General features: G+C 40.8%; 1 protein-coding gene across 1 annotated transcript in view; it reads left to right on the top strand.

Annotated features, from left to right (window-relative positions):
• The window catches only part of PHKA2 (phosphorylase kinase regulatory subunit alpha 2), a 44,349-nt gene that overhangs the window by 585 nt on the left and 19,413 nt on the right, over positions 1-24,351 (top strand). The window contains exons 2-18 of the mRNA XM_058018463.1: positions 4,663-4,821; positions 6,148-6,195; positions 6,689-6,857; positions 7,708-7,790; positions 8,402-8,482; positions 9,512-9,610; positions 9,926-10,072; positions 10,297-10,350; positions 10,922-11,044; positions 13,337-13,432; positions 14,804-14,911; positions 15,606-15,684; positions 17,079-17,213; positions 19,008-19,117; positions 21,582-21,726; positions 22,196-22,274; positions 23,697-23,860. Of these exons, the coding sequence (XP_057874446.1) occupies positions 4,663-4,821; positions 6,148-6,195; positions 6,689-6,857; positions 7,708-7,790; positions 8,402-8,482; positions 9,512-9,610; positions 9,926-10,072; positions 10,297-10,350; positions 10,922-11,044; positions 13,337-13,432; positions 14,804-14,911; positions 15,606-15,684; positions 17,079-17,213; positions 19,008-19,117; positions 21,582-21,726; positions 22,196-22,274; positions 23,697-23,860 (1,879 nt within the window). The remainder of the gene's footprint in view (positions 1-4,662; positions 4,822-6,147; positions 6,196-6,688; positions 6,858-7,707; positions 7,791-8,401; positions 8,483-9,511; positions 9,611-9,925; positions 10,073-10,296; positions 10,351-10,921; positions 11,045-13,336; positions 13,433-14,803; positions 14,912-15,605; positions 15,685-17,078; positions 17,214-19,007; positions 19,118-21,581; positions 21,727-22,195; positions 22,275-23,696; positions 23,861-24,351) is intronic.

Below are 24,351 nucleotides of genomic sequence, written 5' to 3'. Positions count from 1 at the left end.
TATATATTTGTGTGTGTATATATATTATGTATATGTATATTCGCACACGCGGTAACAGCGGCATTCCGGCCCGGTGACATCAGAGCCCCGAGCAGGACTTTGTGCCGCGCTGTCAGCAGAGCGCAGTGCGGGTCCCCGTGCGCTCCCCCAGCCCGTGTGTGCGGCCGGGCACGTCCCAGAGCTTCCAGTCTGTTCTCAGCTGTCCGCACTGCTGAGCCTCTGGAGTCAGGCGGGGCTGCCTGCACAGGCGAGCAGCGAAAGAACGAAAGAAAATAACAGGTGATTCCGGGAGGTTGTTGCCCACCTTGTGGTTTTTGGTCAGCACAGTGCTTAGTGTGCTTGTTTTACCCAGGTGGGCACTGAGGACTCAGAAGGTGTTCAGCAGTGTCGTGCTTTGGTTAAACAACCCAGTATATAAAGATGAGCAGCAGGGTTTTCTGCATAGATTGGTTACCAGATATGCTTTGTTGATGAGAGTTGCAAGAAACTGGTAAGCAGTGAAAGAGGAGGCTGGGCTCCAAATGCACTTTGGTCAGTAAGATTTTTGTCACTGGCCATTGTTTTGAGCACAGGGTCCAAACACGTGTGATTTGGTGTTTGTGTACTAATTACTGTAGACTCAGTAGAAACAAATGCAAGAACTGGCATATGTGGCATGAGAAGATAATTTTGGCTCTTCCTGTGCTGGGGTGCAATAGAAGCTTTTAGCTGTACTTCCATCTCTGCCTATTGTCAGCAAGATGACCTTGGGCAAGTCACTTTGGCTTCCAATGCCTGCTTTGATTTCCTTGTTTGTAAGATGAGAATGCTGATAACAGCTTCCATTAGGGGAGACGTGGAGCCTCTGAGATTCAGAGCTCAAACATGCCCCATGAAAGCCTTGATGATATTAATATTAACAATAGGAAAAAGGGTAAGTAAATGGTAATACAGGGGTTCATATTGGTGACCAAGAATTTTGTAATTGCTATTTAAAGCAATAGGATGAGTGTTCATGATTGTGTATTGCCTTTTCCACTAAGGGCTCAATGTGTGGGAGAATTCAGAGGTGGGGAAAGGAGGTAAGTTTTCTTCTTTGTGTGGAAAGCAATTCGCTGGCTAGCAGCAAGGCAGAGGATCAGTGGTATCTCAGGAGGACCCAGAGAAATGCTCAATGCTCAAGGTTTCTAGGTTTTTAAAATATATTTATATATAGTCTTTCTGGTTTTTTCACTGCAATAATTTGAAAATGTTATGTTCAGCAAGGTGAAGAGATGCAGTGCCTGGGAAAATTAGGTAGGTTGTCTTTGGGCCTCATGCAGCTGTGTCTTTCTTGGGAACAGAAAGTCTGTGGCTGGCTGGGCTTGGATGCTGCTGCTGGTGCCTTCTTAGTGCCTCCCAGGAAGCCAGGGGCCAGGGAAGTGAGTTTTAGCCATGGAGCAGCCTGGCAGAAGAACCAGAAGGTGTTTCAAATGCTTCTGAGGTGCCGCTGCTCAGCAGGGGCTGATGTGTGCCTGTGACCCTGCACCTCACATGCACAGCTGGGGAGTGCAGCCTTGGCACATCAGCTGCTATGCTCTGACAGGGGCAGGGACACACTCACCTCTGTGGGGTGCAGCAGGGGCAGCACAGAGTGTGCACAAACACTGGGCTTTGATCAGGTGTTTAATACACCTGGAGCTAGCTTTTTCAGTTGATCCTGTGCTCATTCCAATCACTCTAGATCAATGTGATTTTACCAGCAATTTTTAATGCAGGGTATCTGTGCTACCAGGCAGATGAGTTTAAAGAACAGGTTCAACTGAACCTGTTCAGGGTTGACAGTTTTCTCTGTGGCATCTTGCAGGATCAGGTCCGCAGGTTTCTTTTCCTGTTTTGCAGATGTTTTATTGTCCTTGTCAGTGCCTGTAGCATACACAGTGATAGTCACCATCCTGTTAAAGGTTATAAAGGAGGATAAGACCAGACCACTGGCTCCTGTCTGTGGGGGGCCTGCCATCTGCTGCATGTACCCCAAGGGACAGGGGCCAGAGGGATGCTTTGGTGCAGAGCAGACATTGGAAAGCACCACCAGAAGGATGTTCTCAGCTGCTTATTGCACCTGTTAAATTGAATGACATAAGAAAAAAATGTGAATCTTAAGATTAGGAAATGGTAAAACTTAACATCTATGTACATTTTAAGTAGAAGTGAAACGCATATGGACCTGATAAGGAAAGCTCATACCTTGATGGGTAACCCCAGCTGTATTACAGAATCACATTGAAAGGGGCTCACAAAAATCAAGTCCAGCTCCTGGTCTTGCACAGGACCATCCTCAAGACTCACTCACATCATGTTACATCTGGTTTCACAAGCAAATCTACAAGATTTGCTAGAGCCACCTCAGTTTTCACCTGACAGATCAATGAGACAATCTGTTTAATTTGCACCTTTCAGCAAGATGCTAAATTACTTGCTTTGCTGCTCTTGTTAGAACCTCAATCGTTTTGTGCCTGTCCTGCTGAAGTTCTTATTGACACTTGCTGCCCTGTAGGAACTGCTGTATTTTTTTTTTGTTTGGATTGTTGGGGGGCCTTTTTCTTTCCAGATTGATGGATAGAGTTAAAAATAGTTTTGGGCACGATACAACAGTTTAAGGTCTTAGTCCAGCAGTCAGCTTTCTGTTCAGTGCTCTCAGCTGGCAGCCCATGGTGCTGATAAAATTCTTTGCTCCGTGGATCTTCTGAGCAGTGTGATTTGCAGGATCAGACCTGCTAGTCTGATTAGCCATCACTGCATAGATAGAATGCTTGAAGACTAGCTAAGCTAAAAGCCCTTTGACATCAGGGGGATTAAGTGCACTCAGTGTTTCTGTGGGTTCTTTAGCACCTTGTAAACATTGTATTTTTCGTATGGTGTCAGCAAGTAACAGAAGAAAGTGATTGTGGTTTTTAAGAGAAAATACTTCTAAAAAGCTCAAACAAAGAGACTTAAAATATTAATTAATATATTACATTGTTCTGCTAACATTCTGAATGTGCATGAGGAAAGACATTAATGTGTTGTCAGTTCATGAGAGCCAACCCCAGTGCACCCCAAAAGCTGGGACCAACTTGTAGAGGAGCCAAAGGTGGTGAAATGGTGACAGCTACCCATGGATGTGTTTAATACAACCTCTTGAACCAGACAAGTCCTTGTCTGGGAGCTGAATAGTCTTTTAAAGTCTTGGATGGGCCATTTCTCTGGGATTCCAACTTGGTACACAGAGACATTTTTATTTTTCAAATGGCAGCTAGCCAGCATGGAGAGTAGGGGAAAATAAACCAAAATGAGCATTTCTCAGCAGAGTGATCTCTATCAAGGCAGGGCTGCAGGTGAGCAGACGTTTGTTGTCCTGCATTGGAGAGAGGGAAACAAAGTGTCCTCTAGGAATGTTGGGAGTTTGTGGTCTGCTGAACTGGGACTTCTGTTACTCCCTGTTTGACTTCTCAAGATCAAAGACAAGCTTTTTAAGCCATTTGCATTCATATGTGCTACTTTTCCCATCAAACAGGTGAGTAGGGGTCCTTCAGCTGTTACTTGGTTTGTGAAGACCTTGCTGAGGCAGGGCTTTGCAATAGAACTTCATTTCTACTCTGAGGGAGTCACTCAACATTGCTGTATTAAACCATAACGATGGGGCTGACTGTGCCAGGTCATGTCTGCCAGGCTGTCACCCGTGTGCTGCTTACATGGAGAGACCAGGAAATTGTAATTAAAGCCCCTCTCCCTCAAACCAGCTTTTTTAAAAAAAAATTTGAATGAACCAGGGAGAAATGAAAAATTGGTGGATGTATCCTTTTAAATTTTACTTTTGTAAAAGTAGTCTTTAGTAATCTTTTCCCCTTGTCACACCAGCCCCACCAATTGGTCTTCATTCACTGAAATTTTCTTTAAATGCTTGATTTGATTGAAAATTCTATTGACTTTTGCCTCTTTGTCTCATTTTTTTATTAGTCAAGAAGGTACAGCCAAGAAAGATGGTCTAAAAAAATTAAGGATAGTTAAGTGATGGGAATTAATGATGCAATTAAAAATTTAATGGAGTATTTGGGATGCAGGAGACTACTCAGTCTGCTTTTCAGACAGTACTGCTTTTCAACACCTTCACTTTTTTTTCCTGTACATTTTCCAAAGGAGGATATAAAAAACGTTTTACATTCACTTAGCTGTCATAAACCCAGTCGGCAGATGTACAGAAATACTTTTTTAATCTTCTAGAAGACCACTAGTGGTTTTTTACTTTCTAAAGATTATGCCATTTACATAGAGGAGCCTATATCCCACACTCAATTTCTAGTGTTATCTCAGTGGCCTCTTTTCCTCATAAATATGTAAAATTTAAATTTCCATTTCCTTGGTGTATTCTGAATTTCACTCAGTGACTTAGCTACTAATCCTGAGTGGATGAAGATGTCCAGCTGGATGCTGTAAGCTTTACAGGGTTCAAATGTAAACTTTGAAGGGTTCAAATAAATTTTGCATTCCACTTGTGTGAGTTTGGGAAGGAAGGATGGGGTCTCACTTCTGCTGCGAATTCGTGAGCAGCCGCAGTGTGCGCTTAGCATGAAATCATGTTTAGTTTGTTACCCTTTCATACAGAGAGAAGTGATGGGACTCGAGGCGGTGATGTTTGTTCTTTGTTCCTTCTGCCATGGTTAGAACCCGGTGACGGGGCTGCTCTCAGCCGGGGCCGACCATAAGGATGCCTGGGTGCGGGACAACATCTACAGCATCCTGGCCGTGTGGGGGCTGGGGATGGCCTATCGCAAGAACGCCGACCGCGACGAGGACAAAGCCAAAGCCTACGAGCTCGAGCAGGTGCGTCACGAGCATGAGCCGGTTCCGCTGTTCGGGTTTTCTTACTGGTGTGGTTTTGGAGAGTGCATTCACACTGCTGCTGTCTGGAATCTGGTGGGGTTTTCCCAGCTTGGAGTGTTCCAAAGACAGCAGCATCCATGCAGTGTGTGGTGTGCAGTGTCTCTGGCAACTTTCTGGCAAGGAGGATTTGAAGAACTGGATGGCAGAGAGGCAAACATCTGAATTTAACTACAAACAAAACAAAAATATGTTGAAGTCAAACTTCCATCGGTTGGCTGGTTGTTGAAAATTAGGCTTCTGAGAGGTTTTGTACCCTAATTTATGAAGCTCTCTCTGATTAAACCTTGAGGTCCTTCATGAGGTGTGTTATGGTGCAGAAAATCAGGCCTAGGCTGCTTGGATCTTGCAGCAATTTATCTGCAAGACCATTCTTCCCCATAAAGAGAAGCATGCCGTTTAAAGTAGAAGTCTTTGGAATGTGCACAGAAGTGTGCACATTCCAAATGTGCCTATGTGGTATCAATCTCCAGACTGATGACATATGTGCTGGAGAATTGGAAGGGGACATAACTCACACAGTTAAATACTAAAATCTGCAGCTGGGAATATGAGTATCAGGAATGAGAATGTAAACAGAGGTGGGTTAAATGTGAAGTGAGGGACTGTTGGTGTCCTGCTGTTGTTTTGGAGTCACTGGGCAAATTTTTTGCTGGTATGTCCTACTTGAACCAAGGAGGTCCATGGTGACACAATAAACTTGACTCAGTTTGCATGACCATATTTTGAGGCTATATTTTTGGGGTGAAAAGGTAGAGTTGATTATTTAATGCACAGTCTTGCACTTCTCTACATTCCCATTTACAGCCCTTTCTCTACAAGTCACTTAATTTTTGCTGTACTGCATAGAGAGTGGAAGAAACTCTGGAGGTTTCACAGTCATGTCAATGTCTTGACGTCACCTACCAGTGTTCCCTAGATCTGTCATTCAAAAAATTTATTGTTAGTATTAATATTCTTACAAGACTTCCTTTTCTTCTCCCATTCTTCTTACTTCCTTTAGCTGGATAGAAGGACCATGGAGAGTTGTTCCACTGTTTAGAGAGGACCTTAGGAAAAAGACTTCTCCTAGATGGGAATGAAGGAATGAAATCTGATCAGTGTATTTTTAAAAAAAAAGCATGCAAAACATTTTAGGCAAATACACATTCTTTTTTTACCTTTGGCAGGACATTAGAGGGTAGAACTTTGAGTAGAGGGTATGAACTTTGCCACATCTGAATGTTGTTTGTAAGAGCTGAATGTCACTGGTCTGTTTTGTTCCTGCAGAATGTTGTGAAGCTGATGCGGGGACTCTTGCAGTGCATGATGAGACAGGTAATGCCATAGGATTGAGCTGAATTAGTAGATGTTGTGTTCACAAGCATTTCATTGAAGTGTGTAGTTCTTGTGTCTTCTGTGGAGTGACCTATTCTGTGTGTGTGCCAACGATGGTGTGAGGAGTCTTCTTAAAACTCTTGAGCAAAACACTGATCTTGCTTCCAGTTATTGTCCAAGTAATGTTTTGAGACTGTGTTTGTAGCAAGTCAGAGTTTTGCCTTTGCAAACTGATTTTCACCAAGATGAATGCCTATAGTTTAGATCTGAACTCAACAAGATGATTTAATTGTATTCTTTTCTGTAGAGATGTGAATTTACGTGGAGTCTAAAGTCAGAGTTGTGTTTAAGCCCTCTGATCAATCAAAACTGAGTGTGGTAACAGGATTAAGACATCAAGATGTTCTTCCCCTAAGAAAAGTTGTTAGTTTTGAAATCATTTGGAGAATTTCTTCCAGAATGTTTCAGATTTGAGATTTGTGATGTTTTTTAGGTAGATAAGGTAGAGAAGTTCAAGCGCACTCAGAGTACCAAAGACTGCCTCCATGCCAAGTACAACTCCTCAACTTGTGCCACGGTGGTTGGGGACGACCAGTGGGGGCATCTACAGGTGGATGCAACTTCCCTCTACCTGCTCTTCTTGGCACAGATGACTGCATCAGGTAAGCAGAAGATATTTTTGCCTTTTGCTGCAGCCTTTTCTATTCTAGCTTTTATTTTAAAAGGAAAAAAAAAAAGAGCTAGTAATCAGCTTCAAAGGTCTTTACATAATTATTACTCAGAAGCAAGTCATTTTTCTTTGGAAAAGAGATATGCCTTAAATTAAATTTCATGTTTATAGTAATTGGCAGTGTCTATGCCCTTAATCAAGACATCAAATACATGAGATATTTAGAATCATGTCAGAGAAGTCTCATGTTTAAAGACTTCATAGGGAACAGCCACGTTTCTTCAGAGAGTGGCAGCATCAAGTCAGGTAGACTTGTGCCATCAGTGTTTCTTCTCTTACTGGTGCTGCTTTATCTTGTGTTCTTCTTAATTGTACTCCTCCTGTGAGGATAAGGATTTGTTTTCTTACATGTTTTTCTGTCCTTGAAGCCCCTTGCAATTGTTCCCTGCAGAGCAGGCACCTGGTTGTCTTGAAGGTTCCCAGGTAGAGCACTGAGCAGGCAGAGGGCTGGGGAGCTGCAGGGATTGGTATGCATTGTTCTGGAGAGCCAGAGCTGGCTCAGGTGCCTCTGCTTTTTACCCATGGTCTGAGTGTCACAGTTTTGCTTGGTCTTTCGTTGGTTTTTAGTTGATCTTTGAAACACTATATTGGTGGGGTTTGAAGTATTTTGTCAGCAGCAAGTATTGAGGCTTGCTGCCTGACCTTTGGAAATCAGTATGAGTTTTTCCTTTGATTTCAGTGGGCAGGGGTTGGAAGCAAATAAACAAAAGCATGGAACTCACTGAAGAGTAGCTATTGCAGTCTGATACAATGTAATTATTCTCTTTCCTTCTTTTGATCAGGGCTACGTATTATCTTCACCCTTGATGAGGTTACCTTTATCCAGAATCTTGTTTTTTACATAGAAGCTGCCTACAAAGTTGCTGTAAGTAGTTATTTATATGTAAATTATCTGAACACTGCTCAAGTGTGGATGGAAAATTATTTATTGCTGGAGAAGTTAAATAGGGACTTGTTTTTTCCACAAGAAAATATCAGAACCTGTCAGTACTTTACAGTGCAAGCAGCATCTTTGGAGATATTGGGAGGGCTGTGGAGGATTTACTGCTGTGTGGGTGAGGTATACTTGTTCTATCATAGTAATAGGGGCTTTTATTGATAATTAGTAATATTTCCTGATGTCTAATTATAAGTCTTCTAGGCCTTTCTGGAAAGGGTAAGTTGTTAGCAAACCAAGTTGAAGGGACATGGAGAGAAACATGCACAGGAGGGATAAAGGACTTTGTCTTCTGTGAAGGCAGTGATTTGTGATTGTACACATGACCTTGCTGGGATGGATTTTTATGTGCTTTTTTTCAAACATGAGGAGAGTCTCTTTTGAGACTTGGAGCCCCTTTTTTCTTTTCTTTTTTTCTTTTTTTTTTTAAGGGAAATAATAAACTAATTTAATGTAGGGGTGGGGATTTGTTGTGGGAGAGGGAGCAAAAGGTTGCTTTTGTATATAATCATGCCATTTTTTTCTTGATGGTATTGCAGGATTATGGAATTTGGGAACGTGGTGATAAGACAAACCAAGGAATCCCTGAACTAAACGCGAGCTCCGTGGGAATGGCCAAAGTGAGAATGTCTTCCTGCCACCTCCTTCATGGCTGCTGTGTTGTGCTTGAGGGCTCTGACAAACCTGATGGCTTCCTTTGTATGGTCTTCTTGGCCACTGCAATAGTTAGTTGATTGCATAAGAACTTTTGTTTAGTTGTAAGTATTTTTTAGTGTAAAATTTTTGAGATACTGGCTCTCATTGAAGGACCTCAGCACAGTTGTTCCAGGCATTGCAAGAAGGGTACCAGATTAATTAAACCATGAATCTGACTCAGATTCAGTGAGATGCAATCTTATAAAGTGGCCTCTTCTTTTCTTTCACTCCTCCTTCATTCTTCAGCCTCAGTGTCATATGTGTTGTCATGATAAGACCGAGTCAGATGTAAATTCAAAAAAACAGCAGAATATTGGTTTAAGAAATTTTCTACAAATATTTAAAGAGAAAAATAAATGAAGATATACTTAGAAGAAAGTGGATATTTCTGGTTCCCTCATAGCACAAGGTCACAGAGATACTAAATGAAGCTCAGAAGGCCATAAATGTAAATGTGCAATTGACAACTACCTCATTACATGGTGTCTGAAGGACAGATAGAAGACAAATATCATCAAGGTTAAAGGTGTATTTGCCTTTCAGCAGGATTTGTAAGATTTTGTGTGCACTGCAAGAGGGACAGGCTGCTGATCTTGGCCCCACACTGATACAGGAGGCTATTTTGAAATATAGGGCAGGACAAGCATTTTTTACTGAGTACGTCAGTGTTTAGATAATGTCTCTCTGGAAACCCAGCTCCCATTTTTTTTGCATTGCCTTTAAATTGTAGGAAGGATCACCAGTACATCAATGCTCTATCCTACTAGTTGAAAACCAGAAATAATTACTTTTTCTAAAATATTGCCAAGCTTCCCTTTAAAGATGAAAAAAGTGTTGGTGGGGCAAACTGCTCTTATGTAATTTCTTTCAGAGGTTAAGTACAGGTGCTAGGGTATATACTTGGTTTAAAAGGTATTTATTGATTTGGAGTTGTGGTTTGGTTTTCTTTGAAGGCTGCTTTGGAGGCAATTGATGAATTAGATCTTTTTGGAGCTCATGGAGGACACAAATCAGTGATTCATGTTCTTCCTGATGAAGTGGAACACTGTCAGGTAAAAATTAGTCTGCTCTTTGCTTTACTAGGGGAAAACCTAACACCCTCTCCCCTTTGTTTTTAAATTAAATGTTGATTAACTGAGCCAAAATGTAACATAATAAGGATGGCTTCAGGCTATGCTGCTGTTCCTGTTTCTCATAGATCATGTGAAACTGAATAGGATGAAGCATTCTCATTCTAACTCAGTTAAAAATAACTGCACAGACTTCTCTGTCAGTTTGGGAATAGTGTAGTCTCATTTGCATTTGACATAGCTTTTGAAGTAGGCGAATTGTTTTACATCCCTCTCTCCTTTTCTTGTTTTGCTCAGTCTATTCTGTACTCCATGTTGCCAAGGGCATCCACATCCAAGGAGATAGATGCTGGCCTTCTGTCTATTATTTCTTATCCAGCTTTTGCAGTGGAGGATGTAAACCTTGTTAATGTAACCAAGAGTGAAATCATATCCAAATTGCAGGTAAGGATTTACTTCATTTTTATTTTCCAAAAAGAGAAGCAGAACCTCTTGCTAAACCAAAAATCCTAATTAAACAAGGGTTACCAGGTTGGTTCATCTGTGCATGAAGAGAGGGAGGAAGATCCCTAAGTGACCCTAAAACTCAGCACACACCTTTATGCTGACCTTAGTCTGTGAGGAAGAAGTGTAGGGGAAATTTCCTGTAATGTTTTCTGTTTTTGCAGGGCCGCTATGGCTGCTGTCGCTTTCTCCGAGATGGTTACAAGACACCCAGAGAGGTACTTCTGATGTATATTTATGATGTATATTTTCAGTAATTCTTCACATGGAAAGAGTTTTATCTCTTCTTTACAGACATTTTTTTTTTTATTTATATGAAGGGGTGAAGATCTCCATCACTGCTAAGACATGTTAGTGAATTTGGGGGTAATCCAGGTATCCACCCTGGAAAGGACACATTTTTGAGGGAGACTAAGGGTTTAAAAAACAGTTATTAAGGACAGAACTTAATTCATAATTCTGTTAGAAATTAACCATTAGATATGCTTATGATGTCTAAGATGAAGTGGTATCTCTGAAACATCCCAAAATATCTTTGAACTGAGGCAGAGCCACAATCATTTGGGAGACACTTAGATCCTGAGACTAGAAAGGATGGATTTGTCTAGAGAACCATTAAATGAGTTTGAGAGTGAATGTGACAAGAAGTCAAGAGACTGCATGGAAACTATTTCTGGTGGGTTTATTGGTTTCTGTGCTATAATTTATATAAAATAGGCTGCCATTATGATTGGAATATAAGTGACTAAATTAGCACTGTGACTAAATGAGTGTGGTTGAATTTTTTAGGATCCAAGCAGGCTGCACTATGATCCTGCTGAGCTCAAGCTCTTTGAGAATATTGAATGTGAGTGGCCAGTATTCTGGACATACTTCCTAATTGATGGAATATTTAATGAGGACAAAATCCAGGTGAGGAAAGGAGAAATTGCTTTCAAATTGCAAAACCATTTACCTACAGTATTTTGTAACTTTGTTCCATGTTTGTTTTGGGTACTATTTAGATACACCATTAGCAGAGAGGAATAGTCTTCAGCCAGTTTCACCTTCCTGGGTAGTTCATGACATGGTAGAGGCAGCAGGGTTGTGCACACTGGGGCCTGGTTGCCCTCTATCTACCAGGTTGAATGGCTCTGTTAGCTGGGGTGGTAAAACTGGACTAAACAGAGTTTATTTGCCTAGTTTTGTCTTATCACCAACCTTGATGCCCCTTTCTCAATGACTTCAGGATGAGGCAACTTCAGGATGAGGGTTTTTTTTCCCCAACCTCTGTGGCTTGGCTGCTGAGAACAAGATTTGTAGTACTTTCAGTCTTTTTGTACATTCTGAGAGATTTGGGATTGTTTTATGTGGGGCAATTTCATTTTCACTAGTTCCCAAAGTCACTTCATGCCATTACTGTGCCAGATATGCAGTGGTCAGTAGACCTAAATTGATTGTAGCCCTCCAAAGATTATGGGGCACCTGGGGAGTATTGGTGATTTTAAAGAGCAGCAAGTAATCAGACATTCATACCAGAACTTCTTCAGATTGCTAGCTTGAAAGAAATTTAAAATGTATGTGATTTAAAACTGCCTGGCATGCAGAGAGATAGGAGGTTGCTGAGCTCCTTTAAAAATTGAAATGTCATCAGAAACTATTCAGAGAATTACAGACCAAAAAGCCCTCTTTCTGTATCAGTTGGTGCAAATCAAGTGAAATTCCTTCCACACTAGACACATAAAATGTTTTCCTGAACACAGTAAAAGCAGTCTGATGAAGAGAGAAATGGCATTATTTCATGAGGAGAAAAATCAGAAAGTTTACAGAAACTTCAGTCCTGTCAATAAAATACCACTTCCTGAAGCAGGCTCCAGACCTTAGTTGGATTATCTGGGACAGTATGTACCTGGTTGTTTGGTTTTTTTTGGTGTGCAGATGGACTGTTCTAGGGCATGGTCAGGGCAATTGCTCCCAGTCTCCACTGTTCAAACAGAGTTGAATGAGTCACTGAGACACTCAGGTGAGTGTCTAGTCCCCAGTTACTGCTGCAAACAAATGGTTTTGCTAGAAAAATAAGCACCCTGAGGACTCAAAAAAGTGGAGTGAGACAGGATACTAAAATGTCAGTGTATGTGAACCTGTGAGTACCATACTTTGAGTGATCCACTTCACTCAGGAATAGCAGAAAATAGGATTTCTGAGGCAGGTGCTGTTAGTGCTTGAAAAGTTTCCCTCTAAGTATACATCAGAGTATTTTTCCCTGTAACTTATTGAAGGTATGGTGAGATAGAGTGTTCAAATTGTAGATATGAGCAAAGGCCTCCATGCCAAAGTAAGCAAATGCTGAGGTAGCTGTGATCCCATGGGAAGTTTGAACTAGAGAGAGAAGAATGTGAAGGCCCTTTGCACCAGGGAAAGAAGAAGGCTTCTGTTCTCAGAGATGAAGATGATCTCAGAGATAAAGAGAACCTTTGCTCTTGAACAGCTCATCCTTGAAATAATACCCCATAAGTTGACATGGCCCATAAACACAGCTGTTGGAAAAGCTGTGAAAAATGGGAGGGATTTCATGATTGCAGATTTCTGGGCAGCTGCTCTTTGTGGAAATTAAATGCCACAAGGGAACTGTTTTCTTGTGGAGAAGCCTCCATAAATGGACAAGAGGAACTCCTCTCCCTCAGTGAACTGAAGAAAGACTCTTTTAGAAGTGATAACTGACTGAATTGGTTCTGTACATTGTTAGCATGAAAAAAAGTTGTAGGGGGGAGAAGTGTTCTGAAGGTTTTATTCTGTTTCTTATTTCTTTCTTTTAGTTACTGTTAATAAAGTTTACTTTGTTCCCTTTTAAATTTTGAGCCTGCTTTGCCTTCCTCCTAATCCTGTCTCACAGCAGGAGATGAGTAAGTATATTCTAATGGTGTACTGGTGTTTCGCCAGCACTAGACCCACCACACTTCTCAGTAGGAATATATTGGAAGTTTTGTAGCAATGTGTTACAGTTTGAAGACAAGTGTTCATGTTTCTGATAACACTGAGATGCTGGAACAGTCTCTGGTAATTTGAACCCTGTTCTTCCATCAGCAAGTCATGATTCCTCCACCCCTTTTTTTCTCTTTTAAATATATTAACTTTCAGTTAAAAAGTACTGCTGAAAAGTACTTTATCGTTTCAGTTTTGCTGACTGTAATGTGAGTTCTCACACTGTTTTAAAAATAATTTCAGGTACAAGAGTACAGAGAGGCTCTGGAAGGAATACTTATTAGAGAGAAGAATGGATTAGTGCTAATGCCTGAACTGTATGCAGTCCCTCCAGAAAAGGTATTGTGAAAATGCAGTGTCCACTTCAATATGCAAAGTAGAGAGAGCAAGAGGAATGTCAGTCTCATAGTTTTTCTGTGTCTGATGAATTTAAACCAACAATAAAAAAGACTATTGCACATTATTTTAAAAAGTAAGAGACATCTCACAACTCCTGCTGAGAAATGGTAAACTTTAGGCTTCCAAATGGTCACACTTTTCACTTGTAAATTTGATTGTCTGTGGAAATATCACAGCAGGTCTAAAATTTTACGTCTTTAGAGCAAGACACATATTTAAGAAGTGTTGATACTAGCTTAGGAACTAAAGCTCAAAGAAGAAATAAAGCATAGATTGTCCTACCTGTCTAATCTATTGATTGCCTGTGCTGCCCTTTTCCAGAGCATGTATGGGAGCCAGGTTTCAAATGGATTAGGGTTTGGGCTGGGATTTTGGTTTGGGCATTTTCTTTTCCCCCACCTCTGCTGTTACTGTTTATCTCATTCTCCCATTATGACAGAGAAATTCAGATGAGCTTATGTGCTCTTCCATGCTATTTGCCTTTGTATCCCTCCCTGCCAACTTCTTCTCCCACTCCAGACTTCTCAGCCCTCACTCACTAAGGGTGTGGAGCCTCCTGGGTTGGTCTGAGTTGCTCAGCTGATGCCTTGCTCGCAGATCTGAGGTGGAAACTGAATTGCCTTCCTAGTGGGAACAAGCGTGTAAGAGTCCAGAGCCTTCTTGTGAATTTTGATATGATGACAATGATCTGAAAAACATGCCACATCAACAGGGTAGATTTTGTCTGTGTGTAAAAGAAATACGAAATGGCTGCCTGAAGATGTAATCTGGGAGGGTTTTTGCCCTGCCCTCAATAGATCTGTATACTGCAAAACTAAGGCAGTTTTTCTTTATTAGTAAGTCTACTCCTAATTCTTCTACTGACCATCCTTGCTAACACAGAAAAGGTGGAATAATCTTAATATTGGAAAGCACCTTTGCTTCAGAAAGCTGGGTAGACATGAGTGAATTTAAAGTGTCATCTTGGAAGGGGTTGGAAAGCAGACACCCAGTTACCTATGCTCAGCCCAGAGGGAAGGCAGCAAAGGCATGGTGAGAAGAAAGTGGAAGAGCTGATACCAAAGCTATAATTGCATGCACAGTTCCCATTCATCCTCCAGCTCTGAAGGGTGGGAAGAGGTACAAAAAGGAACTGTAGTTCTTGTCCCTGAAATTGTATAGCCTTAGGATTGAAACCATTACATCTCTATGTCAGTAGTAAGGGCAGTTGAAAGGGTTGATGTTAGATTATATGTCTGCAAATACTTACATGTTATTGGTTGTTCTTCACAACTTTAGGGTAATTTTCCTTGCTTATGTATTTGTTTTCAGGTGGACGAGGAGTATGAAAATCCTCACTCAGTGGATCGTGTCCCAGTGGGAAAGTTGCCTCATCTTTGGGGCCAATCATTGTATGTCCTGAGCTGCCTGTTAGCAGAGGTAAGTATTGCTTGCATAGTAGATAAACTTGTATTGCATTTTGTTTGAGATGGCTTGGGCTTTAAGTATTGTTTGGCTGGCAGGTAGAGGCCAGTGTCTTTTACAGTAGAAACATGTAAACATGTACATGAGCCATGAAAGCTCTAAGCTTTCAGGACTTTTTTTTTTATATATATAGCTAAGCAATTGTCTAATTGCTTCTAATCAAGCTGAGTAAGTTGTCCTATGGTCTGGAATTCACTTAGAATAGAGAAATATGCCCAAGCTGACTTGCTGATTTGGCTGTTCCAGAGCCAGGATTTTGGGCCATTTCAGCTTTACTAGGCTATACCTTGCTCTATGGATCTACTAGTCAGACACATTAAAATCAGACTAGATAAAAGAAGCACAAATATCTTAGTGGAGCTACAAAAAATCACTTTCCTGGTAAAATTATGTAAGTTGCTGTAACTCTGAAATAGGAATTCTGAATGCAGATTGTGTCAGCCACAACCATTTTCTTGTTGTTCCAAAAAATATTGCAGCCATTGTTTTTATTGCATGTCCTACTTTGTGGACAGGGTAGACAAACCAGGCTTTAAGTCTTGCTGTCCTGAAAAAATATGAAAATTGGTTAGGATTTATTCTATATGTCAGAATCCTTTGGCTTAAATTCTGTTCCCTTACTTTTTTCTTTCTTTTGCATTTGTTCTAGGGATTTCTTGCTGCAGGTGAAATTGATCCCTTAAACAGGAGATTTTCCACAGGATTTAAACCTGATGTTGTGGTACAAGGTGAGGGAATTTCTGTGCACATTCTGTGTGAATTTAATAATGTAGTGGCAAAGTCCCTGTGTACAGGAGAGATGAAAGATGTGTTTAAAAATAATGTGCGGTTTTTTTTGCATGGGACATAGATGCTTTGACGACACTGTGAGAAGGAGAAAGAGTTTGTTTGCCTAGCTGCCTTTTTCCAGGAAGGAAGATCGGGTTTAAGGCACTTAAAAAAAATTGTTAAAATTTTAAGGCTTGTCTGGAATTGGAGAGTGGCAAACTTAATCTTGTAGTGAAACAGAAAATCTTGGCAGCTTCTAGAGAGAAGAAGCAGGACTGACAGGAGATGGATTGGGTTAATCAGGTTTCATGTAGCCCATTTACAGAGGAACCAGAGAGCACTGAGTGAGGATTGTCCCTGTACACAGAGTGACCTTAAACAGGGAGTGTACAGGGAGTGACCTTAAACCAGAAATTAAGTAGAGAGCAAACACCAGCAGATCAGGTCTTAAAGACTTTTCCAGTGCCTGGACCACGCTGAAAGAGCAACCAGCTCATTTATCAGGAGCAGCCTTTGTCAAGGATCCTGTGACCTGGGCTGGTGCTTGTTTACCCCCTGTTGGTGCCTCATGGGAGTAGCATTTCATTATTCCCAAGTGCTTAATTTCCAATAGAAATAAAAGTGCTTGCTTATTTTTAGCATTCTTTGGCAAGTATTCACAATACAGAGAAGAATTATTAGTCCCAAATCAATAAGCCACTTATCATGGGCAAAACCTGAAGTGGGACAAGAGATGGGTTCTGAGCCTGGATTGTAAATTCCTCTATTAGGGAATTTTTTTCCTCCCTACCTCTGCCATTTCGTGTCCTCTGAAATATGTATTGCTGTACAAGTGACAGCACCTGTTCCCCAGTGACTTGGCTGCATTGTTATAGGGTGCTGTGTTAAAAAAACAAAGATTTTAAAGTCATCTTTCCCTTTGTTCTATGGGAGGGAAAGCACTAAAAGAGACTCTCTTCTAAAAGATACTGTGTGATCCAAGCTAGTGGTACTCAAAGAAATCAGAAGCAACTGATTAAGTCTCCAGGAACCTGCTTTAACCTCAGCTTTGACCCTGCTTTGAGTAGGAGGTCTGAGTAGAGACCTCAAAGGACTCTTCTTGCCCTTCTGACCAACACTGTTGTCCAAAGTGGACAGGAATGGCAAGAAATACTGAGAAACAGAGAATAAAAATCTGTCAGGTGCCCTATTACAATCCTTTTTGATTTCATGAATCCATAAATTAAGAAAAAAGTGAGGTCTTCATGCCTTTTTGGTTAGCTAAATGCATTTGTTGAGAGGTGACAGTAGAGACAGTCAGTTAAAAAGAGTAGAACATTGGTTTTTACTTGTGTTTTTGTTTTCTGTTACACAGTAACTGTTTTGGCAGAATCTAATCAAATTAAGAATCTGTTGCAAGACCGTGGAATCAATGTTCAGAGCATTGCTGACATCCATCCACTCAGGGTGCAGCCAGCTCGCATCCTCAGCAACCTCTACACCATGCTGGGTAAGTATTCAACATGGAAGCCTCTCTGCTGCCAGACAAGGTGTTTTGTTAAGAAGCTTAACCAACTTAGAACTTCTGTCTTAAATTAGGGACTCAAAGAGGTGGAAAAATTGCCTCATTAGAAATGGCAAAGAAAATACAAGTTTCCCTGTGCCCTTGGAGTTAGACAAAAACTGACTCTTCATTTGTCCTCCAGAAACTACTTCCACAGAGAAACTGGTTTTTGAAAAAATGCCTGGTAAAACACAGAGGAAAAAATCAAGTATTTTTCCTTTGAGAAGTTATTTGAGTCTGGAAACTGGGCAGTATGATTTTCATCTTCTGAGCAGGCAGTCTGGGGAAGTTTTCTGCTCCAAATCAGGGAAGCTGTGCTGCTATCAGAGCATCTTTGGGCTGTCAGGTTTTTGCTAAATTTCCTTCCAGCCTGGAGCTGAGATAAGCTGCTGAAGCTCTCTGTCTCTGCTGCAAACCCAGAAGCCTTTAGGGCTTTTCTAAACAAGACTTTAAATACATTCCAGTTCCTCAGCAGTGGCTCTCAAGTCCTGTTTTCCTCAGAGCCTGAACTGACTTAAATAAATGCTCCAAAGCTCTGACTGGTTCTAGTTGTTAAGTCTATTTATAGCTTTATAACTTATTCTTGATAATCCTTGACAGAATTTTCTGGGTCTTGGTGGAAAGTTTGTTACATGTATTCCTAATTTAACTCATTTTTACTTCCTCAGGCATGCCAGCAACTCATGATTTAAAACTGTGGATACTGCTATAAAATAAAATTGAGGTGGGGTGACTCAGCACTGGTAGATTCCTTTGCTGTCTGGACAAGGGGAGCTGTATCCTGCTTCTCTGGCAGTCTGGAGCACGTTCCCATGGCAATTTGGTTACAGATAATGCTGAGGCTGCTCATGGGGTGAACACTTTTTGTTGTGGTGGTTTTTGTTTGTGAGCTTGTTTTTTTTTGTTTTAACAGGGAGCTTTTTATGGAATCATTCAAAGTAATGGGGCCTCCAGATAAATTTTAGAAAGTATGCCTTTTACACAGAGAAGCTTCTGTGAAAGAATCTAGCTCTTAATCTCAAAGTTCTTCTAAAAAAATGAAACATTCACAGGGTTTTGCTGAAGCTTACATTTATTTTATTATCATCCATAATAGCTTTCTTTCACTAGTGGGGGAGTGTGAGTAGGATGATTTGATATATTGTTTTTAACAGTGACTTCCTTGGGAATGTTCACAGTAGTATTTTTTCAGGCCGTGGTTGTTTGTTCTTGTCAGAAAGATTCGAGAGAGCTCCCGGCTGCTGGTGCAAAGGTTGGAGTGTGGATCATTGCTAATAAGCTCTGCTGAGAAAAGTGAAGCTTACTGAAGCCTGATGAAAATCTTTTGTTGTTTTTAGATGTGCCTTGTGTGTTGATTTAGCCTGCAGACATGAGTTTTTAAGGCCCTATATCTGAAAACACTGGAATTTCTGGGTTATGTTGATAGCTTTGTTTTTTGTAATATCACATCTTCATCTTCTTGGTGGGGAAGCTTTGGGTGCTGAGCAATTACTGTAATTATAAGACCATATCCATGGCTGGTGAAGCCAAAATTTTAATTTTTAATCAGGCCTTTGAAGGACTCTGGTTATTATATTGCTACTTGCTACAAAACCAGTTTGTAGCTTGTAGCCTCACACTCTGTTACTGGTTTTCTGCCTTACTGGTATTAGTGGAGTAAATTTCCTGTCTAAAGGGGTTATTTTGGAAAACAACACAGGAGATGTTAGCTGAGATTCTTTCCTTTCCCTTTCCTTTCAGGCCGGAACAAGAACATGAAGTTAAGCGGCCGACCACACCGGCACATAGGGGTGTTGGGCACCTCCAAGCTCTACGTGATAAGAAATCAAATATTTGCTTTTACCCCTCAGGTAAGCATGTAAAGCTGGCAGGAAAATCCCTCCGTTCTTAATGGTGAATCATTAGTGAAGCACTTTGCTTTTCCCTGCTGTCACTGTACCTTAGGTGGAGCAGGGCTGAAACAGCAGATGGGCTTTACTTTGTTGGGTTTTTAAGAGCATGGGATGATCAGCATGGTAGAACTGCTGATAAATCTCTTTTCAGTCATACAGAGTCTGGTTTCTTTGGCTTCTGGCTTAGGAGAACACAGTGAATCAATAGTGCAGAGTTGTTACTGATCTCTGCCCACACCAACATTCTAATCAGTGAAAGAGTTTCTGCAGAAATACATCACTTAATATATCTTTCTACCAATTGCTTTGATGAAAAATTTAGTACCACATAAGTGTGCCAAATACTGTAACCCCTAGGAAGTGAAGGTGTGATCTTTTCATTATGTTGTTGAAGGGGTAGTAATGCTGAGAAATGGATGTTGTGGGTTTTTTTCTCTTTAGTGCATTTTTTCAACGTTGCTGAAAGTTTGGATCCTCATAGAATCAATGCCTCCTATTGATACATTTAATGAAATGCAACACACTTACTTCAATAGAATTATTCCAGCAGTGGGTACTAGATGGCCAGGGAGTCCCCTGCTCCAAGCATGTACAACTGATGCAGGATAAAGAATGCATCCACCCTTCTAAACAGATGTTTGACTAATGAAGTCTTTAAACTCCAGCTGAAGGCATTCAGTGGACTCTGTGAAAGGCTTTTGTACTGATTCATAATGTCCAAAGAAGTCAGATTTACTGCAAAAAATGTAGATCCTTTCTCATTCTTCCCCATGTCAGTTGATCACAGCTTTATAAAATGTTAGTTGTTGTGTTACTTCCCTGTACCAATTTTCACTTTTGCAAATAAGGGACAAATTCCTTAGAGATGGGATTTTTTTTTTTCAAAATACCTCTTAGTTCACATCTTGCTGTGTAAATAAGAGCCAATATTCCTGCTAAAATCTTGTCATGTATCAAATAAGGACACACTTACTAGGATATTGCAAAATGGCATTTATCTTAACATTAGCAATACAGTAACAGTTCCTGCTTATTCAAAGTTTTACTCAAACCTCCATAGCATTTTCCATTGTACTTCGAAGCCAGAAACTTCCCCTGACTATTTTTTTTTTTTTGAGGTAGATGGAGTTAATGTTTAATGTCACCTTCCTAAGGTTAGCAATTAAATCATCTTGTTGATCTTGACTAGTGTCCACAGAATTTGGGATTTTGTCATTTGTATTTCATTCTCTTTTCTAGTGAAGACATTGATTAGGTTTCGGGCAAAGGCTGACTTCATTCAGATACAGTATTTCTGAAAAAACAGTCAATAACTACCTTCTGAGAACAATTTTAAAAGTAGTTCTGCTTCCTAGGAATTTTTGTCAGCTCACTAGTGTGAGCTGAATTTTGCAGAAGCTGGCAGGTGTCAGCCACTTTCTTATACTTACCGTCTGGTTGCTCCAAAGAAGGAAACTGGACTAATCTATTGAGGTTGATTTTTGACCATCTTACTTTATCATTTTGTCATTATCTTGTCTGTCTCAAATTTGCTTTGTTTTCCTTTGCTTCCACGCACTGGAATTGGCCTGATTTTTTTAAACAGCTCTTCCTTTTTAAAGATGGGCAGTGTGTTTCCTTGTCTCTGGATTTCTGGGACTTTTTCTTCCTGAATTACCAAAGCTAACTGTGAGTGGCTCAAGGATTGTTTTGGCTAGTTCCTAATACCTTCTGTGAAAAAATTTCTCAGGACTTTGTCAGTTTGAACTTCCATGTTCTTTATGCATTTACCCTTGCCCAAGGCTTATGGGTTTGCTTTTCTTTTGTTGTGGCTGATCTGATACACTTTCCATTATTTGTCCAGCTTCTTTGGTTCCAGCTCCTGAAGTAGCCACAATAGTGGCTTGCTGTGGTTCTTGGCTTCCTGCTGCAGTGGGAGCAGCACTTGGCCATTGCACATTTCATGTGCCTTTTTCCTCAGTGACTGCCAGCTTTTCTGTGTTCTGCCTGACTTTGGTTCCCAAGAGACATACAGTCACTGGAGACATACAGCTCCCAGTCCCCAGTGTGCACTTAAGCCTGTTTATTGTTTTTGTTACTATTGTTAGCTTTTTTCCACATTTGGAGTACTTCCATCTTCCAGATCATAGGTCAGTGTAATTGCTCATGGGGAAGGTTCTGCTTCATGGCTGTGCTTGCCCAGGTTTTGTTTGTACAGCTTACTTTGGTGGTCAGTCTACAGGTGTAAGAAAATGGACTCTTGCACAAGCATGGATTTCTTTGTCACAGTCTGCGGCCCTGTTAGGTTAATTCAGATCATTTGTGTTGTGGTCAGGAGTAGCTCATATGGCTTCTGTGAATGATATAAGGGAGGAAACAAACAAAAAAAAAAGAAAGGAAAGGACTAACAACTACCCCTATGTTGTGTTTTTCTCTTCTCTAGTTTACTGACCAGCATCACTTCTATCTGGCTCTAGACAATCAGATGATTGTGGAGATGCTCAAGACAGAGCTGGCTTACCTCACTTCTTGCTGGAGGATGACAGGGAGACCAACCTTGACATTTCCCATCACCCACACAATGCTTGGTAAACTTAATTTTCAGTTTCAAGCAGATTACTGCAGGAGGATAGGGTGGATGTTGGTTTGAGAGGAGACAGTTAGCAGGATTTTTAACATCAGAAGTACAGTTTTATTTTCTCATGTGTATGCTGAATTTGGATTACATGGTGATATTTAATTTTGGTTTTCTCATGCTTCACTTCATATGCTTCCATCACCGACCATTTCCACGCTATTTCTGTCTAAAGAAATTTCATAGAAATCCCTTTGGAACTTGTCTTGAGTGGGTTGGTGTTTGTCTTTAGAACTTATCCAGGGGTTGTGTTTTGTTTGCTTGTTGTCTGGGATTTTTGAGTAAGCTAGTATTGATAGCAGTTGTGGGTTCTGCTTAAAATTTGCCTGATTTACATTGTAGACAACACCCAGTAATGCATTGTATTTGGATGAGATAATTTAAGAATGTGTTGATGAGCTTCTTCCATTATTCTTTCTTAGTTGATGATGGTACTGACATTCATCCAGCAGTTCTTGCCACAATAAGAAAATTAGAAGATGGTTATTTTGGAGGTGCAAGGTAATGTCAGAATAGCCAAATTATTTTCCTCCATGACTTTTTAAATTAAATCCTGTAAAAGTCTCAGTTTTGTACTTGTGATAATGCACAGACTTTGTACTAGAATACTGCAGAGAAGGAAGTTTCAGCTTTAATTACTATGTGGCAATCAAATGGTAGCTGGGCCTGGTGCAATGGAAAAGATGTGACTCCCAAAAAGTGTGCCATCTCTGACTGCCATTCATGGATAAAGAAAACAGACATCAAATCTTTGGAAATATGGAGCCTTGAAATATGAAATCTTTGAAATATGAATCTGGCTGGCCTTCTGTTATTAAAAAGTAAATTACTTTCATAGTTACTGGACATGTTTTAATTTAATGTAGTACTTGTAAGCTGGAGTGTTCCATTCATCTGTGTGTAAAATATGATGCCACAATATCTCCCTGTTCTTTTTCTGCTTTCCCCCTCAATCAGTATCTTCCTTTGACAATCAAATATTGTCATGGTTTAACTCCAGTCAACAACTCAGCCCCAATGGCCGCTCACCCTCACTCCCCTTAGTGGGACTGGGGAGAGAATTGGAAGAATACAAGTCAGAAAACTAGTGAGTTGTGACAAAGAGAGTTTAGTAAGTAGAGCAAAAACCACATATGCAGGCAAAGCAAAATGGGAAATTCATTCACCACTTTCCATGGGCAGTTGTTCAGCCATCTTCAGGAAAGTTGTACTCCATCAAATGTAACTGGGGCTTGGGAAGACAAACTTCTGTATCCCTGAGCATCCTCCTTCATCATTTTTCCCCCAGCTTAATAAGCTGAGCATGACACCATGGATGTCCCTGTGGTCAGCAGGGGTCAGCTGTCTGGATGTGTCCCCTCCCAGCTCCTTGTGCACACCCAGCCTGTGCTGGTGGGGTGAGAAGCAGGAAAGGCTGGGGTGCTGTGTAAGCCCTGCTTAGCAGTACCTAATGCATCCCTGTGTTATCAGCACAAATCCAAAGCATAGCCCCATCATTCAGTCTTATCCCTAAAACCAGCACAGATGGTTTAGCAGCCTCCAGTTCTGTGAAGAGACACATTCATGGGGCCTTCTCAGCCCCAGTTTCTTATGCATTATCCTTGGAGCTCAGGTCCTTGGAGCTCAGGGTCTCTCTTCATATGAACATACAGCACCCTGCATAATTAGGCTTTGAGTTAGGCCTGTTACCATAGCACAGTTAAAATCAATTAGTACCTAGAGCAGTAAGTACCCAGCTGGATGTGCAACAGTTGTTTTCCTTTTTTATTTTTCAGTGCCAGTTTCTGTGGCTTTACAGTTGCCAGAGGTGGATTGAACAGTAGGTTTCATAAATTTTGGAAGAGCTGTGGAAAGCTAAGTGAGCATTAATCAGTATCAGGATGGTGGATGTTAATGCTCTTTGGCATGTGTCCCCTTTTGCAGGGTGAAGATAGGCAAGCTATCAGAATTTCTTACCACCTCTTTTCATACAAATCTGAGCTTCCTGGATCCAGATTGTGACCTAAAACTGTTTGATGACCATAATGACAACTGTAATAGTCCTGACAGTGAATATGGAGACTACTCAGCAGATTTCTGTGAAAAAGGTAGTAATGTTTTTTCACTTGGTATTTTTTTCTCTGTCAAGTTCTATCAGCAGAGCCTGGCTTTGCCTGCAGTGCAGAGTCTGCTCTGTGCGCAGCTGATGGTCCTTTGGTTTTCTTGTGCACCCACCTGAGGACAGGAGAATGAGTTCATGTGTGTTCTTCCTGCATTTGTAGTGTGGCATTGACTGGCAACTGCTACAGCAAAGCTGAGTCTGGACAGTCAGCAGGTGGGGAGGTGTGGGAGAGGTTAAAGGACTGTGAAGAGTCGTGGACAAGAGCTTGTGTGGAAGAGATTGTAGAGTCTTAGAATCATACAAGTTGGAAGAAACTTATACAATCATCAAGTCCAGCTGTGTTCTATGATCTACCAGCAAAATAAAACCCCTTTTGATTCCTTTCACAGGCAAAACTAGCTTCTAAATCTGTTTTCAATGTCAAAAATGTTTTTTTTCTTTTGTTTCCATTTTTTTTGGCTTAAAAAATCTCTTCCT

The sequence above is a fragment of the Melospiza georgiana genome, chromosome 2, assembly GCF_028018845.1.
Source record: "Melospiza georgiana isolate bMelGeo1 chromosome 2, bMelGeo1.pri, whole genome shotgun sequence".
NCBI lineage: Eukaryota > Metazoa > Chordata > Aves > Passeriformes > Passerellidae > Melospiza > Melospiza georgiana.
This window is presented reverse-complemented; position numbering and strand designations above follow the sequence as displayed.